Genomic DNA, 26,228 nt, shown 5'->3' with positions numbered 1-26,228 from the left:
CGGGCGGGGCGGATGGGGGGAGCGGGGGAGGCGCTCCCGAGGGACCCAGGTGCGGGCACGCGGGATGGGGCGAGAAGCGCCCAGCAGAGAGTATAGACACCCCTGTCCCGATCCCCCCACCCCACCCCCACACCCCGGATTCTCCTGGCGCTGAGGCAATGGAACAGCGGGTGGGGGCACCGAGACAGAGCGGAGCGCACGGAGAGAGACGCGCAGGGACTACAGCTTGGAGACAAACCCCCGTCCTTGACTTTGATTGCCAGACGGGGACTCGCACAGAGATTGAGAAAAAGTTAGAGAAAGACATAAACAAGGGCAAGAAAGGAAGGGAGAGACACAGAAAAACAGGAGAGACAGAGACAGAAAGAAGAGGGGAGACAGAAACGTACAGCAAAAGGGCGAAACAAAGGCACCAAGAGACAGGAAGAAAGGAGAGACAGAGAGAGACAGAGACAGAGAGAGATAGAGACAGAGACAGAGAGAGACGGGGGAAGGAGGGGGGGGGGGAGAGAGAGAGAGAGAGACAGAGATATATAGAGAGACAGAGAGAGAGAGAGAGAGAGAGACAGACAGAGAGACAGAGAGAGACAGAGACAGAGAGATAGAGAGAGAGAGACAGAGAGACAGAAAGACAGAGAGACAAAGAGAGACAGAGACAGAGAGAGATAGAGGGAGAGAAACAGAGAGAGAGAAACAGAGACACTGAGACAGAGGAGAGAGTGAGAGACAGTGAGGGGGGAGGGAGGGAGAGAGAAAGAGAGAGAGAGAGAGAGACACACACACAAAGATATATAGAGAGACAGAGAGAGACAGAGATGGGGGGAGGGGGGGAGAGACAGAGAGACAGAAAAAGAGAGAGACAGAGACAGAGAGAGACAGAGACAGAAAGAGACAGAGAGAAACAGAGAGAGACAGAGACAGAGAGAGAGAGAGACAGAGATAGAGAGAAACAGAGACAGAGACAGAGAGACAGAAAGACAGAGAGACAAAGAGAGACAGAGACAGAGAGAGATAGAGGGAGAGAAACAGAGAGAGAGAAACAGAGACACTGAGACAGAGGAGAGAGTGAGAGACAGTGAGGGGGGAGGGAGGGAGAGAGAAACAAAGAGAGAGACAGAGGCAGAGAGACAGAGAGAGAGAGACACAGGGGGGCGGAGGGAGGGAGGGAGAAACAGAGATAGAGAGGGAGAGAGAGAGAGAAAGAGAGAGAGAGAGAAGGGGGGAGGGAGGGAGAGACAGAGAGAGGGAGAGAGAGGGAGAGAGAGAGAGAGAGAGGGGAAGGGAAGGGAAGGGAAGGGAAGGGAAGGGAAGGGAAGGGAAGGGAAGGGAAGGGAAGGGAAGGGAAGGGAAGGGAAGGGAAGGGAAGGGAAGGGAAGGGAAGGGAAGGGAAGGGAAGAGAAGAGAAGAGAAGAGAAGAGAAGAGAAGAGAAGAGAAGAGAAGAGAAGAGAAGAGAAGAGAAGAGAAGAGAAGAGAAGAGAAGAGGACAGGGGGGAAAATGCAGAGATGCAAGTCAGAAAGAAAAAAAGAAACACACAGAGAAAAACAGTGACAGGAAATCAGAGACATACCCAAATAGAGACAACAGGAGGGAAGAGGAGAGAAAGGGAGAGGGAGGAGGGAGAGACGAATCTGACACACACTGATCTGTGGAGGGACCAAGCCAAGGGACCAAGGGAGAGCAAGAGACTGGTACAGATCCACCCTCCCCTCATCCTCCTTCATCACACCCCCCCCCCCCCCAAAGAGGGATTCATACAGACAAGGCCACTTAAACAGAGACACATTGTTCAAGACAAGCAGTCACACAGCCCCAGAGACAAGGCAGGCTCCCACTCCCCATGGACACAGCTATGGAAACCAAGTTCTGGCCAGAGGCCCACAGAGGCAACTCAGGGAGCCTGGCACCAACATGGTCACACAGCCAGGGCTAGAGCCCACGCTTTCTGCATCCCAGGCCTCTTTCAGAAAGCTCTGTATGTGGTCCCGGTGGAAACACCCCCCCCCACTCCCAAACTCCCCCCACACATATCAGCCCTCTCAAAGGTGTCCAGTACTCATGGCTTTCATTAGACAACATGACCAGCTGCTGAAGCCTGAGCAGGGAGGACCACCCACAGCCCTGGCAAAGTCAGTGCAGAAGCTTCAAGCTGGGTGATAAAGAGTGAGCACCCAGAGGCCAGTCCCAGGGCTCCCCAGAGAACTGCTTTTGTGTGTTTTCCCAAAAATAGGGCATGGAGGCTGAGATCTGAAAGCAGGGCCCCTGCTTCCCTGCGTCCCCCAACCTGCTGCTGGCTCTCCCACCCTCCACTCCTCTAGGGCTTGATTTTGGGGTCCAGCAGGATGCAGCCCAGGGTGCAAGGTGGGCTCTTTCAATTTTCTTTCACCCTGAGCTTCTTCACAAAAATAGACACACCCAGGAATGCTCCCCAATACTGACACAGTGGGTGCCCACCTCCTGGAGGGCCTCAAGCAGGGGATGGATCACCACTGGGCAGGGCTGATTTAGGAAAAATCTAGTTTAGGGGTCAGAGTTAGATCAGGTAGGTGCCAAGGTCCTTCCCAGTGAGGGCAGCTCTGTAAACCAAGGCAAGGTCAGGCCAATTGATTCTTCCTAGCCACCCATCACAGCTCTCTCAAAATAGCAGAGGAAAGGGGGAGAGATCTTAAGGTGAGCCTGAAACAGGCAGTGTGGCGCAGTGAAGGTTCAGTGTTAGGGATCAGAGGACCCAGATTCAAATCTCACTTTGATCAGTGACTGCTTATTCTATGAGCCTTTGTTTTCTGAAAAATGGGAGAGGGAGCTAGATGGGCTCTGAGCTCTCTTCCAGCTCTGTTATCCTGTGAATGCAAAGGCAGCTTGGGGCAATGGAACCTGTGGCCCTCTGAGACACTCCTGCCCTGGCCAGGACTAGAATTAGAGTTGAGATTCACATTCAAATCTTGACCCTGCTACTTAATACATGTGTGACTTGGCATATCTCTTCTGTTCCCTGGGCCTTGGTTCCCTCATCTGTAAAATGTTGGATTAGATCATTCCTTAGCTTTCTTTGCATTTCTGAATCTTATGGTCCCCATTCCCAGACTCACTGGTCCCTGTCTCTGGCATACCAGAGAGCCCCCAGCTCCAGTCAGTCAAGAAGAATTCTTGACCAGTGGCTCCCTGCCAAACACTTTGCACCACTTCCAAAGTTGCCATGCAGAAGGCCAAGGAGACCTCCTTAGGTCAACCGCTCCTCCTGGCCCAGGCCCTGGTTGTGGTGCTGCCCTCAGAAGCCAGATACTGACAGAGAATTCATTCTGTCTCAGAACTGGAGCCAACCTCATCTCAGAGGGCAGCTAGACCAACCTCCAGCCCAATGGATCAGGAATGCCCAGAAAGATGCCATCAGTACATGGGGAACCTACTCTCTACCCAGGCAGCCCATTCTATTCTTGGGCACCTCTATCAAGAAGTTTTTCTCACCTCAAGCCTGAAGTCAGGAAGACCTGAGTTCAAATCTAGCCTCAGACACTTGCAAGCTGTGTGACCCTGGGCAAGTCACTTTGCCCTGTTGGCCTCGGTTTCCTCATCTGTAAAATGAGTTGGATAAGGGAAATGGTGAACCCCTCCAGTCTCTCTTCCAAGAAAACCCCAAATGGGGCTGGGGAAGGGAACTCAGAGACCATCAAGTCCAATCTCCTCATTTTATAGATGGGGAAACTGAGGCACAGGGACTTTTAGTAACTTGACCAGTGTCACACAGCTGGTAAGTGTCCAAGGCAGAATTTGAACCCACATCTTCCTGACTCTAAACCCAAACTTTCAGGGCCAGTTGGGTGACACAGAGGATAGAGCCTTGAACTTGGAGTTAGAAAGACTTGACTTCAAATTCAGCTTCAGACACTGGATGTGTATGAACCTATGTGACTCTTCTCTGGGGCTCAGTTTCCTCCTCTGTAAAAAAAGGAATAATAACGGCACCTGCCTCGCAGGCAGTTGTAAAGATAAAATAGGATATTTGCTTTGCAAAACTGTGAAGCATTATGTAAATGCAAATTGTTAGTATATTATGAAATATTATATTCAGATTATATCATTATTATTATCTACTATACCACTTTGGCTTTCCCAGGTTAGTTTATCCAGCTCATACCTGACCAGGAGTCCCTGCTATGAGGATCCAAGTTGTCCTCAAGCCACCACCTTTTAAAGACCTTCAGTGATAGGGAAGAAGGTCAGCCTTTCAACTCTTGAGTGCCTCAAATTGTCAAAGAGCTCTCCTTTAGATTGAGCAGAAGTTTGCCTTGAGAGCTGAGACTAGCATTCAACTGGCTGCCACCTCCTCCAAGAAGTCTGCTTTGATTCCTCCCAAGTGGTAGTGACCTTCCCTGCCCCTGCATCCCCCTTTCCCCCTTACCCATTTCTGTTGGTAATCTGGAACAGGATTAGCCTGTAATACTGTGCCTCTGAGTTATGTCTGTGTCTGTGTCTGTGTCTGTGTCTGTGTCTATGTCTACGTCTATGTCTATGTCTATGTCTACGTCTATGTCTATGTCAGGGAGACAAATCCTACTTCTGACACTTATAGGCCATATGAATGAACAGGGACAAGTCTCTCCTCTGGATCCCAATCATGTCATCTGAAGATGAGGGGAATGGACTTAATGCTCTCTGAGGTCCCTTTCAGCTCTGGACCTAGGATCCTACAAAAGCAGGGACCTGGTGCCTTCTGGGTAGCTGAGGTCAAGGGTTGGTTGGCTCCAAGGCACATAGATACATGAGTGGTGTTTGTTGAATTGCTTTCTGACTCTATTTGAAAGCAAGAACCCTATCGAGGAAGCCCCACTGCTCCTCAGGGTGCATTTTGAGGCTGTCCACTGTGGCTCTCCAGAATGCAAATGGCTTGGTCTGGCATCCAGAATCCCAGTGTTCCACGGGATTCTGGACAGAAGGGACCTTCAAGAAGCTCAAGTCTGACCCAGATTTGAACAAGAATTCTCATAGCTGCAGAATCCCCTCTGGTGGGCCTAGAGTCATTGTCTGGAACCTAGGAGATGGTGGTAGGCCCCTTGGCAGGCAGCTCAGATGGAGAGCAGCGTCTCCTGACATTCAACTGAAATCAGAGTCCCTTTGCATCTTCTCCCATGATCTGTTCCCTGGGGCCAAGCAGAACTAGGCAAATCCCTTTTCCATCCATGGACAAGAGTGCCTTCCCTTGATTCTTCTTGTCTGCCACTGATACATCCCCACACAGGGGATGGTTGGAGCCCTACCATTCTGGTCATCCTCCTGCAGACACCTCCAGCTTCCAACATCCTCCCCAGAATGTGGCCCCCAGACTGAAGCACGATACTCCAGATGGAATCTGACCATGGCCAAAGACAGCCCCGTCCCCTCCTCCTCCCCCAGCCCTACCTCTCAGAGCAGCAGCTGATTGCACTGGTTTTCCAGCTGCCATATGTCATTGCTGAGTCACACTGAGCTTGCTGTGTGCTGCCTAAAATGGAACACAACACTCCAAAGGCCTAAGAAGCAACTGCTGTGTCTGAAGCCAGTGGGCATGTGCTCACTTCAAGAGGGCAGTAGAGACCATGGGGCACTTCAAGGCCAATGATGGGGAAGGACCGTGCTAAGTTCACTAGTTTCTTTGCAGCTTGTCAGTGCCCCCTCTGAATTGTGACATCTTGGGACACAGCACAGGTCACAACGGCCTAGTTAGAGCTCTTCCTGATTCCTCCTCATCAGTGCCTAAAGTGTGGAGCCCTTATTAGATGCAGGGGGTCCAACCGTTCCCCTGCCCTTCTTCCCACAAGCCAGGCTTTTACCTCCAAGGCCCACACCCTAGGCCTGCCCAACCCTGCCCAGCCCAGTCCAGGGAGGGGAGTGTGTTTTCAGAGAGTGCTGGGGATCCAGACTTGTTTGCATTGTGGGAAGTGAGGAAATCTGATCAAGGGCCGGGGCTCTGTGCTTGCCCAGCCTCACCCTTCCTGCTCTGGCTCTGGCCAGTGCCCAGCTCCGCAGCAGCCCCTGTGTTGTGCAGAAGCCGGGGAGGCAAAACCTGGCAAGACACCGAGCCCTGGGCACCAGAATCTGAGGGAGTCCCAGCTCAGTTGTCTGACCCGCTTAGACAAGTCACTCTCTCTGGATCCATTTCCCCACTCATCAATGGGGGGCACTTCCTGCAGCCTGGCTGGCCTGGGAGTGGTGAGGGGACAGGGTAGTAGAGATGACAAGGAACAGGGGTCTCAAGGGAACCAGGCTCATTGCCTTGGCAACAACCAGTACCCTGGCAACAGTGAAGACTCAAGGAACCCTAATGAGCCCCAGTGCACCCAGGTAGCAATAGGGAGTGAGAGCCCAGGGAAGGTTTCCATGATGCTGGTGGAAGCTCATAGTCTAGGGGCTGGGGGAGAGGGAGAGAGGAGGCTACAGGTGGGCATTAACCTGGGCCCACCAGGCAGAGCCTTTGGGCCTCATGCAGGCCCTGAGCTTTCAAGCAGCTCTGATGGGGCATGTGGAGGAGTGGGGAGCCTTTGGGCCTGTCTCCTTTGTCTCTCACACACTGGGCCTCTGTTCAACCTTGGCTTCCTGGCAAGGGGACGCATGGGAGGCCCAAGCAGAGGCCCCCTCCCCCTCCTCTCAGCCAGGCCTAGTGGGAGGAGGGGGGCAGTTTAGGGGCCTCCATCTAGAGCCAGCAGAGATGGAAGGTGTCAGCCTCATTGGTGGGGAGGAGCACCCTGAGCAGGGGATGTGGTCCTGCCTTACTGAGTCACTAGCTTAATCTCTTTGGTTTACAAAAGCCCAGAGAGGTTGAGACACCTAGCTGAAATCACACAGCCAGCCTGTCAGAGGCTGGCCTGGGACCCAGGTCTCCTTCCTCCAAGTCCAGAGCGATGTCAACTTCATTAAATGAGTGTTGGCTCCAGAAATGGGGGAGGGGGCAGGCCCCCAATAATAACCACAAAACCAGCAGTAAGTTTCTAATAGTGTCCGTTTACACAGTGTTGGAGAAAAGCCCTCTCCTCTCTATCTGTCCATCCATCCAGCCATCAGTCTGTCCCCTTTCTCATTTAGCCTCACAAAGACCCCTACGGCAAGCATGCAGGCATTCTTAACCTCATTTTACAGCCAAGGAAATGTGCTGATAGAACCTAGGCACCCTGGGGGGAGAGGGAGGGCTCCTTGGAGAGGAAGGAACCCCTTTCTCCAAGCTTTCAAGAAAGTTCTGAAGCACAAGAGAGAAAATTTGTGCCCCCTTCACAGAACCTCCCCCAAGTCCCAACTACAGAGGATTTCTGAGACCGCTCCATTCCATTTGGGAGGTTCTGGAGGAGAAAAAGACCATGCCACCCAATCGATTCCCTTGACCCAGCCTTTATTAAGCACCTACAATGTGTCCGAAAGGCCTCATGTGGCCCAATCCTGGGAGCCTTTGCCCTCCCATGTCAGGGGCTGATCTGGTCCAACCCTCTACTTGCAGAGAAGGGGAAACTGAGACCAGGAGTGGAGAAGGGACCTGTCCCACATCACCCAGTGATTCGAGGCCAGAGTGATGACCCCTGGCTGTCTGTGGAGTGCTCAAGGTCAGAACCCCAGAATTAAGTTCAGCTCAACCCACTTTTCCTGCTGGAGCCTTTGAGCCAAATTCTGGGCCAGGTCCCCACAGGTGTTGAGAGATGCAAACACAGGTTGGCTCTAGCAGAAAGATGCTGGTTGGTGTATTCTGGAGGGGCCATGAGGAGAGTGGAGTAACTGGGGTCTGACCCTTTCTGGCCAGGATTGGCCTCCCCAGCCTGCCCCCTGGGCCAGCAAAGACAGCCCCTAGGCTGTAGACACGACTCTAAGAGCCATGAATGGGGATCCAAAGCCTGGGTGGGGGAGGGATGCAGGGAGACTCTCTCCCCAAGAGGGAAGTGGAATTCAGATCCATGACCTCCCCAGATTTATCATGTCCTAGATACAGGAATGGAAGAGACCTAGACCAGGCCCAACACAGTCACTTTAGGAGAGGGAGGGGCGTGGCCAAGGCTAGAGGAGTTAGGATTCAAACCCAGGTCCTCCAAAGCTTCCCAGGGAGTCCTTTCTCTCCCAGCGCCCCAGGGAGGCCTCTCAGAATCTCGTGTCCAGAAAGGAGGAGGAGGCCCGGTGGGGCCTCGAGGGGCCCTCTGTCTGGGGGCCCCGGGATCGAGTCAGCATCCCGTGGAAAGTCTTGCCCCGGGTCTGTGGCTTCTTCCGGGCACGTGGCTCCTCTGGGGGGTGCACCACAATGCGGGGGACCTCCTGGCCTGGTGGCTTGGCTGCAGCCAGCTGCTGGGCCTCAAAAATGGCCGGAGCCCCAGGCAGGCGGTCTTGGGGCCTCAGCCGTAGCTCAGGGGAAGTCTTCTGGAGCTTGGCTAGCTGAGTGAGACTCTCTCGCTGCAGATCTCGCTCCGAGACAGCCACTCCATGAACCTGTGGGGACAGCTTGCTGAGGGGCACTGGGTGAGAGGAGGGCCCAGCGGGCTGGGAATGCAGGAGACAGCTCCGCCTCTGGGGACCGGGGCTCAGAGCTACCACCCACCTGGGCCATGAACAGCTCTTCCTGCAGCTGGGCTGGCGGGATGGAACGCAGTGTCTCCAGTGTCTCCAGCAGCCCAGGGCAGGCCTTGCGCTGCTCAGCTGTGCCCAGGGCCAGGCGGACGAGGGTCAGCCCCACCCGGAACAGGACCTTCACCCCTGGAGAGATAGGGTACCTCAGAGGGAGCCTCCCACCCATGGCCTCAGAGGGCAGTTCATCTGCCCCTGAACAGGAAGCCCTTCTCCATCATGGCTATCCAGTGAGGGGGAGCTCATGACCTCCCCCAGAAGCCCATTCCACTTCGGGGTAGCTTAAGTCCTTAAGAAGTCTCTGCTCACATCTTGACTGTCATTTTTAGTACTTGCAAACAGCTCCCATGTCCTCCAAGGCTTCCTCCTCCTCTCCAGTCCAAGCACCTCCGGTTCCTTCCACCAGTCCTCACATGTCATGGACTCCAGGCCCATCCTGGGTGCCCTCCTCTGGACACTCCAGTTTGCCAGAGGCCTTCCTAAACTGTGACCGACAGAACTGAACACAACACCTTGAACTTGCTCTGATGGAGACAGAATGTGGAGGGACTTTGACCCGCTTCTGCTTCTCAGTGCAGCCCAAGGTCACATTCACTTTTGTGACTGCCATTTGATGACATGTTAAGCTTGTGGTGCACTAAGACCCCCCCAGACCCTTTCCAGACAAACTGCTGCCTGACTACACCTCCCTGTCTGGTGCTTGGGTGGTTACATGTTTGGACCCAAGTGACAGACTTTATATTTATCCCTGCTCAACTTCGTCATGTTGGATTCGGACCATCATTCTTGCCTGCTGACATCTCTTTTTTGGATCCTGGCCATCACCCGACACACTAGCTCCTCCTCCCAGCTTCATGTAATCCACAAATGTGATGCCCCTGATATCAATGCTTTTCTGGAAGTCACTGACAAATGTGCCAAATAATACGAGGCTGGGAACAGATCTCTGGGGCATGCCACTGGAGACCTCCCTTCAAGCCTGGCCCCACCTCATCCTTCTGACCTCATCACCAACCTACCGGCCATGTCCTAGCTATGGTGCCTCAGTTTCCTCTGCATCCACCATGCGCATTCCTGCCTCCCTGCCCTTGCCCGTGCTTCTTGCCTAGCATGCTTTCCCATTTTTTCTAGAGCCCCACGCATCCATCCTTTGAGAGCCAACCTGAGAGCTCCCTCCTTCAGGAAGCCTTCCTCGACTACCCCCAATTCCTGCCAAAGGTCATTGTCAGGGGTAAGGCCAAGTAGATGATAGCCCAGGGCAGGCTGACTCCAGAGAGGGATCCGGAGAGGTACCTGGCTTCCTCCAAGTCTGGGCTCCATGACACATGGGTCAGGACTGAGAAAGTAGGGATGTCACAGTGGAAGGGCCTGGGAGCCAGGAAGCCCGAGTCCTTCTTTAGACTCTTGCCTGGCCAAGCCTCCTTTCCACTCTCTGGGCCTCAGAAGAGCGCCCCCCCCCCACCCCCACCGACTTGCACCCTCTTTCAGCTCCCTTTCATCAGTCAATCAATAAGTACTTATTAAGCACCTACTGTGTGCCAGGCTTTGTGCGAAGCCTGGAGGATACAAAGAAAGGCAGAAGACAGTCAGCACCTGCCCTCCAGGAGCTCCCAGTCTAGTGGGAGAGACCACAGGCCGATAACTACACAAAAGCAAGCAATAACATTTACATTTCATGTGCTCCCCCCAACAGAACCATGAGGACGGAAAGTATTCTTTTTTGCTCCTTATGTCCTCAGGGCCCAGCACAGGCCCAGCACTGGAAAGATGCTCAGTGAATGGAATGATGAGGCTGAGGAAACTGGAGCCCAGAACACTAGGGGAGGGGAAAGGAGGGGAGGGAGAGGTGGAGGGGAGGGAGGAGGAAGGAGAGAGGGAGAAAGGGGAGGAAGGAGGGAGAGGAGGAGGGAAGGGAAGGAAGAGATGGGAGGAAGGGGAGGAGGAGAAGGAGGAGGGAGAGGAGAGGGAAAGGAGGAAGAGGAGGGGTCCTGCCACAAGGACAGACTCTTCACCATCTCAGGTTGGACTTGCTCCTCTGCCTCACTGACCACATCTTGGATTGGGCAGGGATCGGAGCAGAGCGTCCTGCTGGCCTCTCAAATTTGGTACATCCCTCCCTAATGCTCCTCTGAACCTGCCCCTACTCTCACCTTCTCTGGTTACTGGCATCCTCCTCCTCCTCCTCCTCTAGGTTCCTCCATCCCAAAGTGTCTGAGCCACCTTGGACCCGCCCCTCCTCCTCAGCCCTCCCATCTCCAGTCTGGTCCCAAGCTTAGTCCCTCTCCCTCCCCAATATCTCTCCCTGGGTCCCTTCTCTCCAGCTCAGTTCAAGCCCTCAGTGCTTCTCACCAGGCTCCCTGCCTCTGTCCCTCTCAGCCCTGACCAAATCACTGCTCCCCTCCTAAGGCCAACCTTGCTCCCTGTTTCCATTCAGCTAAAATCCCCGCTTGGAACCTGGCCTTCAGGCTCTCCACATGGCGTCCTCTGACCTTTTCAGCCTCATTCTTATGGTCACATTTCTTCAACCCAGCTGGCTTCCCAGCCTGGTCTTGATCATGAACTGGGCCTGGGCTTGGGTCAGAAATTCAGAATCTGGGCCCCAGCTGGGCCTCTTCCTACCTGGGTCAGACAAATGGCTCCCCGATTATGACTCTGTTTCCCCCTCTGTGCAATGAAGCCATTGAGCCAGATGACCTCAAAGGCCCCTTTCTGGCTCTAAATCTAGGCTCTCCTTGCCTCTACTTCCCTGCTCCCTCCTGCATTAGATTAGAAGCCCCTGGAGGGTAAGGATGCCATCCTGCATCCTTTTGTAAACTTCGTCTGTCACTCAGGACTTGTTCAAATCAATTGCTCGGACCACTCCTCCTGGCCAGTGCATGCCTTAGTCCTGAGGACATCGCCTTAGAGCTGGGAAGGCCCTTAAAAGCATCCCTGGCTTTCTACGGGTTTCCCACAGGTCTGGACAGCTGAGCCAGCAGGTGGGAAGGCCTGGGCAGGGAGGAGGGCAGAGCTGCTGAGCCTCTGAGCCATGCCTCAGTCAGACCACCCCAGAGAACCGAGCCCAGCCACATGTGAAGAGGACATGGCCACACTGGAAGGCCAAGGGCACTGGGAATGGGGGCCCTGGAAGAGAAAAGGCTCTGGACCACCTGGGCTGGCCTTACCCGGAGGAGGGATTAGCCTTGTTCTGCTCAGCCGGGCAGAACCAGGAGCCCTGGGTAGAAGGTGGGGAGGGGCAGACTGAGGATCAGTGGGTCGGCTGTCACTGTCCTAAGGTAGAATGGACTGCCTGCCTGGAAAGAGAAAGCTCCCCATCCCTGGAGGGAGGGAGCTCCCCGTCCCTAGAGGTCTTTAGTGAAGGCTGGGTGGGGTCCTTTGTTCTGAGCACCCACTGGGAGAGGCCACCGTGCTTTGTCCCATTTAGATCCACTCACCTTCGCTGAAGAAGGCATCCCAGATGCGCAGAACGGTGGCAAAGGGCAGGGAGCGGGCAAAGAGACAGAGGAACCACTCGGGCAGGTAGAGCAGGGGCCCCACGCCCTGCTGCTGTAGGTGCTTATGGATCCGGGGACACAGCTTGCCCAGCAGGGCTGAGAACACCTCAGCATCCAGCCGGATGGCTTCCTTAAGGCAGCCCAAGAAAGGATGTTGAGCTTCAGGGCTGCATCCTCCCCTCTCCCCCAACACACACCCCTTTCCCCTCCCCCTTCACCAAAGAGGTCTGTCCTCAGTCCTATCGAGGACACTCCCCCATTGTACCTCCTCTAGTTCAGAGCCCAAAGGGGCCCCTGGGAGTTGGGGGTCACTCACCATGCGGGGCCCATAGTAGCCTGGCAGGTAGAAGTCACAGATCTGCACCAAACACCAGAAAGCCTCCTGTGGAGGCAGGAGGTGAGGTAGGGAGGGGCAGAAATATGAAGGAAAATAGGGGCCTTCCCCAGAGGAACAAAGAAAGCTGGATCCTGGGACCCCTTCCCAAGATCATTTCTGGTGGAGAGGCTTATTCTTTTGGTGTGTGGCAGGGGGAATGAGCTTCCTGGGGCCTGGGGTGGGGGGCATAGCTCATGGAGAGGGGTGAATGATGAGCTTGGGGGAGGGGCTCATCAGAGCTGAAAGATAGGCTCACTGGGGGATGGGAACCGATCAGGACTGGGGGGATAGAAGCTCGTTAGGGCTGGGGGATGGGCTCACTGGGGGATGGGAGCTCATCAGGAGCATCATCACTGCGGGGAAGGGCTCATTCAGTGGGGAGGGTAGATGATAGGCTGACTTGGGGGGCTCATTAGGGCTGGGGGGATGGCTTTACTGCTCAGGGCAGGCAGAGAGGGAGGAAGGGAGGCTCCCTAGAGTCAAAGGCTCACCTCAGGGGGCATCTGCATGAGCAGCACAGCAGCCACGGGTCCCTGGGCCTGGCAGTAGCCCTGTTCAGGCCGGTACAGGGTATAGGCCTTAAGCACATTCAGAAGCCCTTGCTGCCTGCGTCAGGAGACCCCATTAGGGACCCAGCCCAGACCTCGTAGGCCCATCCTTTATGATCCCAAGGCCAGCTCACTCCTGGGAGGACCACCAGCTCTGACCCTTTATGTGCCCCAACCAGAAACGCTGTGGGCCAAGCCAGCACCAGGAAGGACAAAGCAAGCCTCTAAAGAACCAGGATTTAGTCTTGGTTCCACAACCCCATCCTCTGTGCCTTGTGACTATGGGCAGTCCTTGCCTCCATCTATAAAATGGGCGTGGGACTGGCCAGCCTCTGGGATCCCTCCCTACTAGGGCAGATGTCACCTAGCCTAAAGCCCCACCCTGCCCCAGCTCCACCCCCACCCCCACCCCAGCACACCAGTCCTGGCAAGGTCAGGCTGTCAGGGCTCAAGCCTCTCTTACCCATGACCCTGGGGGGACAGGAACATTTCATGTAGGGGGAATTGGCGATGCAAGTCTCTCCCAATCGCCTCCAGCCACTGAGGGTCTCCCGGGGCTGAGACCAGTTCCTGGGGTTAACCAAGGACAGGCAAATGGGGGGAAAGGCTGAACCAGAGCTGGGACCGAAGCACTGGGGCAGAAGTGAGGTAACAGAGGGTTTGGACCTGCCCTCCCCCACTTGTGGGGCTCCTGAGGAATCCTGGGAGAGGCTCCGGACCCCGATTCTGGACTCAGCTTCTCCTAGGAGGTTGGATGAGGGGAATGGGGGGGACCTGAGGAAGAGTTGCTTCCCTGAGTGAATTCGGGCTCCCCTTCTTCACCTGCGCTGCTCTCCCCTAGGGCCTTGTTAACTCTGGGTCGGTGGGCCCCTGAGGAGGAGGAGTGGGAGATAAAGGGGAGCAGGGGACCCCCTGCACCCTCACCTGGTAGGTGTTGGGGTTTTGGGCCTGTCGGCCTTGGGCCCCACAGAGCAGAGGCCAGCAGCGGGCACGAAGGGCAGTTGGGATCCCTTTCCGGCACTGGATCTTCACCTATAGGTGATGGTACCACCATCTATCTAGATGTCTCCTTCCCCCTCCCCAGGGGGCCTGATTCAGCCTCTCCATTGCCTCTCCCACCCACAGGAGCTTCAGGCCCAAACCCTGGGTGGGGGTAGCTGGGCACTGGACACACATCTAGCTCTGTGAATAGAGAGGACCGGACCCCCACCCCCCAAAATATCTTGGCTCTTCTAGAGTACACATCTGTCTTCTCTTGGGTGAAATTCCCATCTCCAGAAGGCCCCGGTTAGAACGAACACATCCCCTGGCACTGTCTATTCACTCAGGCTGATTTCTGCAAAGCTGGATATTAGCATTCTCTGTATCTTGACTGGCAGCTCTCTGAGCTCAGAGACCCTATCTAACCCAGCATAGGGCTCTGAACACAGTAGGTGCTTTTAAGGCGAAAAGGCCTTAATCAAGCTCTAGAAACAGATGGATGATCCCGCTTGGGATAAAGGACTTCCAGACAGTAAGGGTTAGCAGAGACAGAGCCCCTGAGGGGAGGAGACTTGCCAGCTGGGACTGTTTACTGAATGGAACTGGGCAGTGGCCACCACCTCCAACCCCAAGGATAGGGCCCAGCCTTCCTCACCAGCCCAAGTCCTGCCCTCATACTGGGGAATTCAATACCCATTTGGATGGTCCTTGAAATAGCACCCCCCCACCCCCACCACACTCATCAGCCTTCTCATCTCTCAGCTCCAGAGACTCTACTGGCATTGCCCTTTAGGCTTTTACCCTTGCCAAGCCCCACTCTCTTCTTGCTGTAAATTCCAGCCTGGGTTACACACACACACACACACACACACACACACACACACACACACACACACACACGCCTTCTCCATTCTTCCTTGTGAAAGCCTCTGAAGGAAGTTGCACAGCCCTGCTGCTGCCTGGGTCCGATTCAGTTCATCTTCGGTCCCCTGGGCTGGGCTCTCACTGTTGCAAGGTAATCCTTTCATTTTGTCCTGACTGACGACCCACACAAGCTTCTCTTCTTTCCTTCAGTCCCCTGCACCCAGGGCTCCCAGTCTTTTTTGGCCCCAGGAGCCCTTGGCTTTCAGGAAAACTTCCCGAATCTCCAATCCCACTGTCTCTCCTTTCACTCTCCTCAAGCCCTCACAATCCAGCTTCTGACCTTCTCATTCCACGGAAACTGCCCTCCCCAAAGTGACCAATGATCCCTTAACTGCCCAATCCAGGGGCCTTTTTTCCATCCTCATTCTCCTTGGCCTCTCTGCAGCCTCTGGCACTGTTGATCATTATCTCCTCCTTGGTCCTCTCTTCTCTCTAGGTTTTTGGGACACCTGCTTCCCCCATCTCTCTCTCTGACCTCTCCTCTTCTCTGTCTCCTTTGCTGGATCCTCCTCCAGATCACGTCCTCTAACCACGCCCCTGAGTCCCTCTGGCCTCTGTCCCGGGCCCTCTTCTCTTCACCCTCTAGACTGCTTCACTTGGGGATCTCCTCAGCTCTATGTAATGATTCCCAAATCTACCCATCCTTCCCAATCTCTCTGCTGACCTCTAGTCTCCCAACTCCAGCTGTTCTTCAGGCCTCTTGAACTGGATATCTGGTAGACCTCTTAAACTTGACATGTCCAAAACAGAACACCGGCCTGGGAGTTCCGATACCAATGAAATCCTGGGTCCCTGGCCCTCTGCCTATTCCCAGGGCCCAGCTTTCCCTCAAGTTCCCCACTTGGGGCCCTCACCTTCTTGGCCCGCCTGGACATGGTCTTCTCCCAGTGAGATGTCATCTCTACCCACTTCATTTCTCGTTGCCGGATCAGCTCCAGTGGGGGCTGCCCTGGGCTAAGGGGGTCAGATAGGACAGGGGCCCGCAATGGTCATTGTCATCCCCCTTCCATCTGCAGACAGGCCCCTGTCCCATGGCTGGGGGAGGGGTACAGTTAACCTGAGTCTTTCTTGTTGTCACAGCGATGGGAAGGATGTGGCTTGGAGTGTGGTCGGAAGAGGGAGGGGGTATGGCCTAGTTCCCCCTCCCTGCTGGGCCAGCTCAGAACAGAAGCCAAGAGAGCTCAGGACTGGGTGGCCAAAGGCTGAGCGACTGGCAGCAGGGGGAGCTGGGGGCAGGGGCTTGGAAGCTGGGCCACTCCAGGCCTGACCATGCCCATCTCCCTGAGTCTCCCTGGCCTATGGACTTTGCCAAGCACAGAGAAGGGGCCATGTTCTCTGCTCCTGAGTGGCATGGCTTTCCCCCCAAGACCCCTTCACCTGTCTCACCACGGGGCCCAGCACACATGCCCACCCCTAAGCCCATCTCCCTTAAATCTCCAGCCCCTCTCCTGCCATCTCTCTATGCCCTCACTGTTCCCAATGACCTCTGCCACTCTCCCCAAAGAGAGAGGCCTAGTGATTGCCCATTTTACAGATTGGGGAACTGAAGCCCAGAGAATTCCTTTCCTCTCTCTAATCCTTGGCCGCCTCCTTACCAGGAAGACCTTCCCACTCTAAAGCGAGGGTCCTTCCAGTCTCTAGCCCCTCTCCCTTCCCAGCTCCCCACCCATCCACCCATCTTCTGTCTTATCTAGACCTTCTCCCCACCCCTCCCCGTTAACCCTAACCCAGGAGGCTCTGCACTCTGGGTCAAGAGAAACAATTTACTGAATTACATGTAACCTGACCTCGCCTGGATCCCCAGGGTGTCCCCTTCCCCAGACCCGTGACTGAGCTAGGCTTCAGTCCTCCTACTGCCCAGCTCACCCTGCCTCTGAGGGCTTGGCACTGCCCCCAATGAAGCCATAGCGGTCAGCCCTGCGGTAGGGTCCTGGCCCATTGAGCTCTGAGTCTGAGCCAAGGGAGCTGGAGTCATCCTGGATATCAGGGGCCTGGGCCAGGTCCTCCCCCAGGGCGGCAGCCATGGATGGCTTGCCCAGCTCCTGCAAAGAATCAGAAGTCAGCATCCCCGTGTGCCTGACACCAGGAGGTCGCAGGTAGCCCCTCAGGCCAGGCTCAGCCCAGCCGCACCCATCATCCTCATCACCCCCAGGCCAGACCTGGGCTCCCCCTCCTCGGGTTACACCTGACTCACCTCAGACAGCTGCTGCTTTGCTCAACCTCTCGCCTCACCTCTGGGGCGCTGGTGCTCTCTCACTTCCTCCCCAGAATCATTTCCTCCTTAGCCCCAGATGGAGCTGGGGAGCCCCTGGGGTGGGGGTGGGGAGCCCACTCTGCCCCTGGCTCCTTCCTGCCCTGACCCAGCCTCCTGCCCCCTCACCTGCCTTTGCCTCCTGACCCCCAGGGACGGCTGGGCTCTCCCCCTTCCCCATCACCCTGATACGCAGAGAGCCCTCCCTGCCCCCCATCTTGTCTAGGCTGCTTCTGCATCACTTGGGACAGGCAGGCTCTCTCCTCCCTCCTCACATAAGGCAGTACTAGGTTTGCAGTCAGAGGCCCGCCCCCTCCCCACCCCCACCGACTCTCTGGAACTCAGTTTCTCCCTCTATAGTTCTGAATCTGACAATCTCATGCCACGCCCCACCCCACCCCAGCCCAGGATGGACCACGGGTGGGCTTCCTCGGACTTCCAGCTCCCACGTGGGGGCTCATCCTGCGTGCCGGCCCACAGCCAAGGCGGGAGGGGGAGGGCGGGGGGCAGAGAGGGTGCCACTGTCCAGGGTCCTGGAGAGCCCGAGGAGAGCTGCCAGCACAGCGGAGGGCCTGCCACGACGGAAGGAGGGGATGGCCTTGTTCTGGGGGCTCATGTGGAGGCCGCACATCCCCTGGGGTGTCCCCTGCTGGGAGGACCCCGCCCCCGGCCTCCTTTCCTTCCAGCTCCACTTCCCTGCTCTTCCGTTGACGCCCCGCCCCTGCCCCCGGGGTCAGCAGCAGCACAGCGCTTTGAGCTTTGTCAAGAGTGCTGACAGCCCTATTTTACAGTCGGGGAAACGGAGGTCGCCAGAGAGTGAGAGAGTTGCCAGGGGTCGGGCGCAGCAGGGAAAGGGTCTGCAGGCGTATTCGAACCCTAAACTCGCTGGATCAGAGTCCAGCGCCGTGAGCAAAGCGCCACCTCGCGGCGCGTTTCCCTCTTCTTTCTCCGCCTCCCATAGGCCCCGCCCCTCTTCCGCCCCAGGCCCTGCTCTCTCGCCCCCCGCCCTCTCCTGCTCCAGTTCGCTCTTCACTTCCTGCTCCCGCCCCTGCTCTCGGCCTCTTTTCCGGCCCTAGCTGCAGGCCCGCCCTATCCCTCCTCCTGCTTCTTTTCCTCCTCCTATCGGGGCCGGCTCTGGGCTCATCGGTCCCGCCCCTCCCCTCCTCCTATCCAGGCCGCCGGCTTGCTCGCCGGTCCCACCCCCGTCTCCTCCTCCTCCTATGGGGCCGTCCTCTCGCTCGCCGGTCCCACCCCCGTCTCCTCCTCCTCCTATGGGGCCGTCCTCTCGCTCACCGGTCCCACCCCCGTCTCCTCCTCCTCCCATAGGGGCCGCCCTCTCGCTCACTGGTCCCGCCCCCTCCGTCCGCCGTAGCCGCAGCTGCTCCCCTCCCGCCCCGCGGGCGGCGCTGTGGCGCTGTGGCGCGCGGCTCGGGGCGGGGCCTGGGCGGGGGCTGAGGCCGCGAGCGGAGGGCGGAGGGCGCGGCGGCGGAGGCGGCGTGAGCGGGCGGCGGGAGCGGCGGCGGCGGCGGCAGGGACGGGCCGGAGGGACGGAGCCGGGGCCCTCGGGGCGGCGCCGCCATGTCCGACAGCGAGAAGCTCAACCTGGACTCCATCATCGGGCGGCTGCTGGAAGGTATCGGGCGGGGGCCGGAGGCCCGGGCGGGGGCGGGGGGAGGGGGCGGCCGGAAGCGGGGCCGGGGCCTCGCCGGAAGTGCCGGCGGGAGGGGGCTGGGGGGGCTGCGGGGGCGGGGGTCCCCGGGCCGGCTCTGAGGCCTGTGTCCAGTGCAGGGCTCCCGACCCGGCAAGAACGTGCAGCTGACGGAGAACGAGATCCGCGGCCTGTGCCTCAAGTCTCGGGAGATCTTCCTGAGCCAGCCCATTCTCCTGGAGCTCGAGGCGCCCCTCAAGATCTGCGGTGAGACCACCGGGGACCCTGGCCCCTCAAGCGGCGAACTTCGGGACAGAATCTGAACCCAGGCCCTGGGCCTCCGGGAGCCCCCCCGGATAGTGCTGATTGGAGTGGGTTAAAGCTTCCCAAAAGGGCTGGGGGAGGGGCAGGAAATACCGAGCAGGCTGGACACGGCCTCTACAAAGACCTGGAGGTGGGAGATGAGTCTGGGCCGGTGCTTCCCTGGAGGTGGGGAGTCAGGGAAAGGCCCTGAGCGGTGCAGGTTGGGGGGAGCGCCTCCCACCTCAGGCAGCAGCGACCCCTCCCTCCTCAGCTTCTCATCCAGGCCCTTTTGGGGTTTGGTCCAAGTCTCTGCTGAACTTTGCATCCCCCACCCCCCCACACCCCTAGTAGAGCTTAACAGGACAGGGCCAGTGATTGGCTGGAGGGGGGGGCACCCACCACACCCTCAGAGTCCAGGAGAGTTGCCTTCGTGGGAGGGGGTTGGATGGAGCCAGCCTGCCCCCCCCCCCAAGCTCAGAAGCTAGCCTTGCCTCCCTCCCAGGTCTGCCCTTGGGTGGGGGGCTTCGGTGCACAGGCTGTCTGTATAGGGGGTTGGGGGTCTTTGGCCCTTCCCAATCACGGACTCCTCTCCCAGCGCAGGCGACATCCACGGCCAGTACTATGACCTGCTCAGGTTGTTTGAGTATGGGGGCTTTCCCCCCGAGAGTAACTACCTCTTCCTGGGGGACTATGTGGACCGGGGCAAGCAGTCTCTGGAGACCATCTGCTTGCTGCTGGCCTACAAGATCAAATACCCAGAGAACTTTTTCCTTCTCCGAGGGAACCACGAGTGCGCCAGCATCAACCGGATCTACGGCTTCTACGATGAGTGTGAGTGGGGGGGTGATGCGCCTCCCCCCTCCTGGCCGCTCTTCTCGTCCGGAAACTTGGGGGACAAGGGCAGAGTGGGACTGGATCCGGGCCCTGCCTGTCCTCACAGAGCCCCCTTGCCCCCACAGGCAAGAGACGCTACAACATAAAGCTGTGGAAAACCTTCACAGACTGTTTCAACTGCCTGCCCATCGCAGCCATTGTGGACGAGAAGATTTTTTGCTGTCATGGAGGTGAGGCTCAGGGTGAGGGTGTCTGTGACCCCGGGTCTACCTGCCCACTTCCTCCAGAGGGTAGGAGGGTCTCAAGCCTTAGGGCCAAGCACTGGTGACCCCAGCCTGGGCACTGCCCTTCCCGGGTCACCAGATGGGTCGGGGTTGAGGGGCTTAGAGGAGGCTGCCTTCCCCAGGATTGTCCCCAGACCTGCAGTCCATGGAGCAGATCCGGCGCATCATGAGGCCCACAGACGTGCCAGACCAAGGGCTGCTGTGTGACCTCCTGTGGTCAGACCCTGACAAAGACGTGCAGGGCTGGGGGGAGAATGACCGAGGCGTGTCCTTTACTTTTGGAGCTGAGGTGGTGGCCAAGTTCCTTCACAAGCATGACCTGGACCTCATCTGCCGAGCACACCAGGTCAGGGATTGGGGCTGGGGGGCAGGACAGCTTGGCCTGGCCCAGAGGGAGGAGTGCTGACCAGGCTTCCCTTTGGCCCAGGTGGTAGAAGATGGTTATGAGTTCTTTGCCAAGCGGCAGCTGGTGACCCTCTTCTCTGCCCCCAACTACTGTGGCGAGTTTGACAATGCAGGTGCCATGATGAGTGTGGATGAAACCCTTATGTGCTCTTTCCAGGTGGGTGAGCCCCGGGCCAGAAGGGAGGGGAATTTCCAGGACCAGCCCCCCCAGGGCAGCCCCTCTGACCAGCCCCATCCTCTCTACAGATCCTTAAACCAGCCGACAAGAACAAAGGCAAATACGGGCAGTTCAGTGGCCTGAATCCTGGCGGCCGCCCCATCACCCCACCCCGCAACTCCGCCAAGGCCAAGAAGTAGCCGTCATGGGCATGACTGATTGTACAGAAATCCTGGCTCCTCTTGGGGTCTCGGACACCCAAGGGGGCCTCTAGTTGCAGGGAGCACCAAACCTTGGTGTAATTTTCTTTTATAAAACAAAGTCGAATAGAGTCTAATTCCCTCTAGCCCTGACCTGTTCTCCCCCCATCCCCCCCACCCGGGGAGCTGGGGAGGGAAGAGGGAGGCCCCTTGGAGCAGGGAAGAAAGCTTGAGTCCCATCTGGGCTCAGCTGCTCTGCCTCTCGGGCCAGAAGGTTGTGGGGACATCAGGCTCTGTGCCCTCATCTGGTCTTTTTTGAATAAATGTCAAAGCTGGATTCTCACTGGCCCATGAGCCTGCCTTTTGTCCAGTAATGATACATGTGTGCTTCAGAATTAAGAGTCTTTATTGAGGGAAGAGGTCTGGCCAGAGCCAGCCCAGCTGTAGGTCCCCCCCAGGGCCCAGGGTGGAAGCAGCCAAGTTCTCTGCCATCGAGACTGCCACCCTCCCCAAACAGTTCAGGCCTTTTCCAGCTCAGAGCAGGCAGGCAGAGGAGCAAACTCGCCACTTTGCTCCTGAGAAGGTGGCACAGCAATTGGTGTCCCCAAGAGCTGAGATTCAGCCCTCCCCATCACTGTCTTCTGCTAGTACTGGGTTGGGCTCAGAGGGGGGCTCTGTCGGGGACAATACTGAGCCAAAGAACAGGGAACGGAACTAGGAACAGGGAGAAAAGCAACACTGAGTACAGGCTGCGCACCAAGCTGGGCAACCCTGCCTCCCCACACCTCCCTTGTGTTCACCTTTTTTAGGGGAGGGGTCCCAGGCACCACATTGGGCTCTGCCTCCTCTTCCTCCAACACAGGGGAAGGGGTCTGGGGGGCCACTGCTGCCCCTTCACACACAGTAGTTTCCATGGCAATCATGTAAGAGTCAATGTCATCATTGGCAAAGTCATCCAGGTGTGTTGTGCTGAGAGAGGAAGACCCAGAGCTGGGGATGGGGAGAGTGGGCTGAAAGGCACCCCAGGTCTTAACTGAACACAGGGTGAGTGTGGAAGAGGACAGGTCCTAGAGGCAGGAGGCCCAACCAGGGCTAGGCCATAGGAAACTGTCCTGTGTCCACAAGTCTTGCCACCACCAAGGAGGAGAGGGAGAAGCCAGATTGGAAAGGCAAGAGGAGGGGGAGGGAAATGCCAAGGAGAGCCTCACCTGTGAGCCCCCTGTCCTTCGAGACTAGGCTCCTGAGAGCAGAGGTCAGGCTCAGAGAGTGTAGCCAGGACAAAATGACCATCCAGCAGCGAATCCTCGATGGTGAAGATGGCTGGCCTGGTGGGGACAGACCAGAACCACCCTTGGCCACTTGGCAAGAGCAGGAGGGGGCAGGGGGAATCTATCTCCCACCGTCTCTCCCTGACCTCTGGGGGGTTCCCGCCCAGGAGCAGGGCCCAATCCTGGCCTGTCTGACAGATCGGGGAAGAGTCCAAAATACCTGCCAGGAAGATCAAAGTGGATGTTGAGGGGCAGATTAGCAGACTCCGCAAAACTCAGGAGACCCTGGAAGAGCAGATCCAGACGTCAGAGCGGGGCAGGTTCGGGGAAGCTCGGGGGTCCGACGGGTGGCAGGGGAGCAGGGCCTCACCCGGAACTCCTTGAGGCAGAAGGTGATGGACGCTCCCTCCTGGGCCTGCAGCTGCTGGAATTCGTCCTCACTCAGACTCATCTCCGTCATCATGGCCTTGGCAGCATCTCGGAGGAGAAAGCGAGCCTCTGTCCCAGCCCCCCCAACTCTCCCCGGGAGAGGCCCGCTTCCCCTGCCCCTCTTCCCGAGCCCCCTCCTCACCTGTGTCCTCCTCCAGGTAGCTCCGGAAGACCACCCGGCGGCCCCGGCTCACACCCAGCGTCACCTCTGAGAGCGCTGGGGAGAAGGGCGCCACGGCCTCCACCAACACCCTGCCCAGAGCACACGGGCGAGGCCACTCAGCCAAGCCCACTCGTGGCGGGTCAGAGGGACTGCCCGGCAGGAATGGCTGACCCATTTCACAGATGGGAAAGGTGGCCCAAAGGGGGAAGTCATTCATCCTCTGCCTGACCCACCCCCACCCCGCCCACGGGGGAGGGAGGGGGTGTCTGCAGCTACCTGTGCCTCAGGTGTGTGCTGCGCCCCCCGCCCCCCACCGTGAGCACCCGCGTACGTCTGTGACCCCCGCACCCCGCCCCCAGCTCACCGGGCTGGGGCGCGCAGCACGTGCGGACACTGGGCCGGGTCAAAGATGGCCTGGAGGGACTCGCACTCCTGGAAGGACAGGTTGTGGGTCTTGGTCACACCTGGGGAGGGTACAGGCACGCAGTGGGGCGTGAGTGGGCAGCGGGGCCACGGCACCCCACCCGGCCCCGCCCCTTCGAGGCCCCGCCCCCACCGTGCTTGCAGTGCAGCTGGATGACCAGGCGGTTGCTCTGGGAGCTCAGGGCGATGCAGCAGCGCTCCACCGTCTTCTCCAGCGCCACCAGCGAGCGGAACACGGACAGGAAGGACTGGCGGGGGGGCACGGCGCGGCCATCAGCGCGGCGGCGGGCGCGCCCCCGCCCCCCACCTCCGCGCCCCCACCCGGGTCCGGCCTCATGCCCCCACCTTCATGAGGACCTTGCAGCGCGGTGGCTGCGCCTGCGGGGGCCGGGCCGCCTGGTAGTGCTGGAAGAAGAGCGGGGCGAAGAGGAAACACGCGAAGGCGGAGCGCGACGCGTTCACCGTGCGCAGCGACAGCTGGGGGTGGAGGTCAGGGGTCAGGGGTCAGCGCGCCCACCCGTTCCCCCCTCCTCGCGGGCGCGCCCCCTCACCCCGTCCTCCAGCGGCTCCAGGTACAGCTCATCTCCGATGCGCGACAGCGAGTGCGCGGCCTTGCCCAGCACTGCGGGAGGGGAGGGGGGTCAGAGGGCGGAGGCCGTGGCTTCCGACTCCAACCCCGGCCCTAGCCCCGCACTCACCCCGCACATTTCCCCCCGTCACGAGGCACTTCATGTTGCCGGGCCGGCCCTCCCCCGCCGTCCGACCTCCGCCAGCCCGGCCCCAGCACCGCGGGCCCGCTCCCTTCCCGCGCGCTGGGCCTCGGTGCCGGCCCCGGCCCGCCTGGCCTTTTCATTGGATCGTGCGCCGCCGACGCAAGGCGCCTCCGTCACGTGGGCGAGAAGCCAACCTATCCTCGCACCGCCCTGAGTCACGTGACAGAAGGCCCCCCCCCCCCGCGTGTCATGTGAGAAAACAGTCCTGCCTCGGTCGCTGGCCCTCGTCACGTGACCTCAGCATTCGGGCTCCGGGAGACGTAGCGACGCACCTCCCGCTAGGGGGTGTGGCCTTCGGAAAGCCCCGCCTCTAGGAGGCGGGCCGTGCGCAGACGCCTCTATTCTCTCTGGAGTTTTACCCCCACTCTTTCAAAAGCCAGAACCCCAGTCTTGGGCCCGTTGTGCAGATTCAGAGAGGATCTAAAGAGATTCAGAGGATCTAAACCGGGGACAGTCTTAGAGAGATGGAGTAAGAGAGAAGGCCAAGGACAGGGAGGGAAGCCTTCTTGAAGAAGGTGGAACTTTATCAGGGAAGCCAGGAAGCAGACATGAGGAGGGAGAGTGGACCAGACGTGGGGGCAGGCCAGAGAAAACGCCTGGAGCCCAGAGATGAGAGTCTTGTTAAAGGAACAGCTGGGAGACTTGGGGTGGGGGGGGGGTCATTGACTGCCGAGGATGTTGTCCGGGAGTGAGGTGTAAGGGGACTGGAAAGGGAGGAGGTGGCTGGTCATGACGGGCTATGAACGCCAAACAGAGTTTGTATTTGATCCTGGAGGTGATAGGGAGCCCCTGGGTTTTCTTGAGTAGGGGGTGACGTGATCAGACATGAGCTTTAGAATGATCCACTTAGGAGCCAAGTAGGATAGATTAGAGTGCTTGATGGATGTGATGGTCCCGCCACACTGGTCTTCCTGCTCCTCCCCCAGAACTCTCCACCCCCGGTCCACGTGCCTTTGCACTGGCTGTCCCCCATGCCTGAAAGACGCTCCTTCCTCACCTCAATTCGCTCAAAGGCCGCCTTCCGCACGGGGCACTTTCCCTGATCCCCCCAGCTGCTAGCATCTAACACCCTCCCCACGTTGTCTTACGTCTATTGTGTGGTCCCAGTTGCAGGGGTGTGCCCTGCTTAGACTTTTACGGAGACAAGGAGAGGCAATGTTGAGTCCCTTTTCTTATACTTGAAGCATTCCACACCTAGGAAATGATTCTGAGGCTTCAGTAAATCAACCGAACATGAAAAAGCCAGCCCAGCGGAGACAATGACCTTGCCCCCAGGGCACAGACTTCATCAGTTCCTGGTCCCAACTCCCCATTTTGCATAAGACCCAACAGGAAATTTGGGAAATGTAACTGGCCGGTCTCATAAATTCTGGTGAGAACCCAGCTCTGAACCAGGAAGAAGTGTGGCACGGCACCTCTCCCCAATCTGGGAGCCACAAACCTCGCAGTGGAAGCTCTGAGGCTTCTGTCAGTCTCCAGATAAGGGTCTCTACTCGATTTGAAAGAGCCCAGTATCACTCAGCCAAGCTTGAGCTGGAGACAGTGGAGGCTGGGGCTGCCACTGGACCGGCACTCTCCTGGGCAGACCTTCCCAGCCCTGCCTGGTAGCAGATGGACTCCTCCAGCGCAGGCACTACACCCTTCACTGAAATGCCCTGTCCTACAGGGATCCTGTCCATCACTGTGCCTAGTCCTCAAAGGCTGTGTAGGCCCTTCCACTCTGGAGTTGTGAGCTGCCTTAGCAACATGTCTTCCCTACACAAGCATCTATCTGCACTGCCTTTGTCTGTGATCACTCTGCCATAAGGAAGCACACTAGTGGGGGCTTGTGAACTGCAACATTAGTAGTCACCCTTAGAATCAAAGAGAAAAAGGGGGAAGGAAGCCCCAGCCCCACCCCTTGTCTAGCAGTAGCAGATCTCCAACTACCCTACAGCACGGTGATCATCAGAACAATCTGGTCCTCGGTGAGAAATAGAGAAGTCGTTGAAGGAACAGGTTAGGTGCATGATACACACAGTATTCTAACTGAAAGGCCTAAAGGTCCCAGCTACTGGGGCAGGAACTCACCGTTAAATAAAAGCTGCTGGGAAAACTGGAAAGTAGCCTTGCATTAGCTAGATACAGACCAGCATCTCACACCACACACTAAGAAACTCCAAATAGGTATGTAATATAGACATAAAGGGTGACATCACAG

At 57.7% G+C, this 26,228-nt stretch overlaps 3 protein-coding genes across 6 annotated transcripts; 1 reads left to right on the top strand and 2 right to left on the bottom strand.

Annotated features, from left to right (window-relative positions):
• Window positions 1-7,348: 7,348 nt before the first annotated feature.
• TBC1D10C (TBC1 domain family member 10C) lies at window positions 7,349-17,127 on the bottom strand. Of its 2 annotated transcripts, XM_036762403.1 has the most exons (10): window positions 17,085-17,127; window positions 16,757-16,932; window positions 15,745-15,844; window positions 13,910-14,017; window positions 13,449-13,555; window positions 12,929-13,043; window positions 12,378-12,443; window positions 12,002-12,191; window positions 8,542-8,696; window positions 7,349-8,432 (listed from the first exon to the last, which is right to left on the bottom strand). In XM_036762403.1, the coding sequence occupies exons 2-10, from the start codon at window positions 16,912-16,914 to the stop codon at window positions 8,091-8,093; spliced, it is 1,341 nt and encodes a 446-aa protein (XP_036618298.1). In that variant the 5' UTR covers window positions 16,915-16,932; window positions 17,085-17,127; the 3' UTR covers window positions 7,349-8,090. The 2 variants fall into 2 exon arrangements, with proteins under 2 accessions (XP_036618298.1, XP_036618300.1); XM_036762405.1 differs by lacking the exons at window positions 16,757-16,932; window positions 17,085-17,127 and adding an exon at window positions 14,869-14,971 and having other exon boundaries at window positions 15,745-15,810.
• A 1,518-nt stretch (window positions 17,128-18,645) lies between these two features.
• Window positions 18,646-21,326, top strand: PPP1CA (protein phosphatase 1 catalytic subunit alpha). The gene is made up of 7 exons (XM_036764067.1): window positions 18,646-18,774; window positions 18,925-19,056; window positions 19,693-19,923; window positions 20,052-20,156; window positions 20,333-20,556; window positions 20,638-20,772; window positions 20,862-21,326. Exons 1-7 carry the CDS (start codon window positions 18,720-18,722, stop codon window positions 20,970-20,972), a joined length of 993 nt encoding a protein of 330 aa, XP_036619962.1. The 5' UTR covers window positions 18,646-18,719; the 3' UTR covers window positions 20,973-21,326.
• A 31-nt stretch (window positions 21,327-21,357) lies between these two features.
• RAD9A (RAD9 checkpoint clamp component A) lies at window positions 21,358-24,090 on the bottom strand. 3 transcript variants are annotated; one of them, XM_036764064.1, is made up of 11 exons: window positions 23,954-24,090; window positions 23,807-23,877; window positions 23,601-23,732; window positions 23,389-23,503; window positions 23,197-23,296; window positions 22,812-22,921; window positions 22,611-22,717; window positions 22,461-22,525; window positions 22,181-22,297; window positions 21,773-21,962; window positions 21,358-21,686 (listed from the first exon to the last, which is right to left on the bottom strand). In XM_036764064.1, the coding sequence occupies exons 1-11, from the start codon at window positions 23,985-23,987 to the stop codon at window positions 21,591-21,593; spliced, it is 1,137 nt and encodes a 378-aa protein (XP_036619959.1). In that variant the 5' UTR covers window positions 23,988-24,090; the 3' UTR covers window positions 21,358-21,590. The 3 variants fall into 3 exon arrangements, with proteins under 3 accessions (XP_036619959.1, XP_036619960.1, XP_036619961.1); XM_036764065.1 differs by having other exon boundaries at window positions 21,773-21,941; XM_036764066.1 differs by lacking the exon at window positions 21,773-21,962.
• Between the last annotated feature and the right edge of the window lie 2,138 nt (window positions 24,091-26,228).

Source organism: Trichosurus vulpecula, chromosome 6 (genome assembly GCF_011100635.1).
Source record: "Trichosurus vulpecula isolate mTriVul1 chromosome 6, mTriVul1.pri, whole genome shotgun sequence".
Taxonomy (NCBI): domain Eukaryota; kingdom Metazoa; phylum Chordata; class Mammalia; order Diprotodontia; family Phalangeridae; genus Trichosurus; species Trichosurus vulpecula.
This window is presented reverse-complemented; position numbering and strand designations above follow the sequence as displayed.

Coding starts and splice junctions, on each gene's coding strand:
- RAD9A (XM_036764064.1), bottom strand. CDS start 23,987: ATGAAGTGCCTCGTGACGGGGGGAAATGTGCGGG. Junction 22,922..23,196: donor GTGCTGCGCGCCCCAGCCCG/GTGAGCTGGGGG, acceptor TGCTCTGGGCAG/GGTGTTGGTGGAGGCCGTGG. Junction 22,526..22,610: donor TCTGCCTCAAGGAGTTCCGG/GTGAGGCCCTGC, acceptor CTGCTCTTCCAG/GGTCTCCTGAGTTTTGCGGA.
- PPP1CA (XM_036764067.1), top strand. CDS start 18,720: ATGTCCGACAGCGAGAAGCTCAACCTGGACTCCATCATCGGGCGGCTG. Junction 19,057..19,692: donor GGCGCCCCTCAAGATCTGCG/GTGAGACCACCG, acceptor CTCCCAGCGCAG/GCGACATCCACGGCCAGTAC. Junction 20,157..20,332: donor GATTTTTTGCTGTCATGGAG/GTGAGGCTCAGG, acceptor TGCCTTCCCCAG/GATTGTCCCCAGACCTGCAG.
- TBC1D10C (XM_036762403.1), bottom strand. CDS start 16,914: ATGGCTGCCGCCCTGGGGGAGGACCTGGCCCAGGCCCCTGATATCCAG. Junction 13,556..13,909: donor AAAACCCCAACACCTACCAG/GTGAGGGTGCAG, acceptor GGTTAACCCCAG/GAACTGGTCTCAGCCCCGGG. Junction 12,192..12,377: donor GCTACTATGGGCCCCGCATG/GTGAGTGACCCC, acceptor GGCTGCCTTAAG/GAAGCCATCCGGCTGGATGC.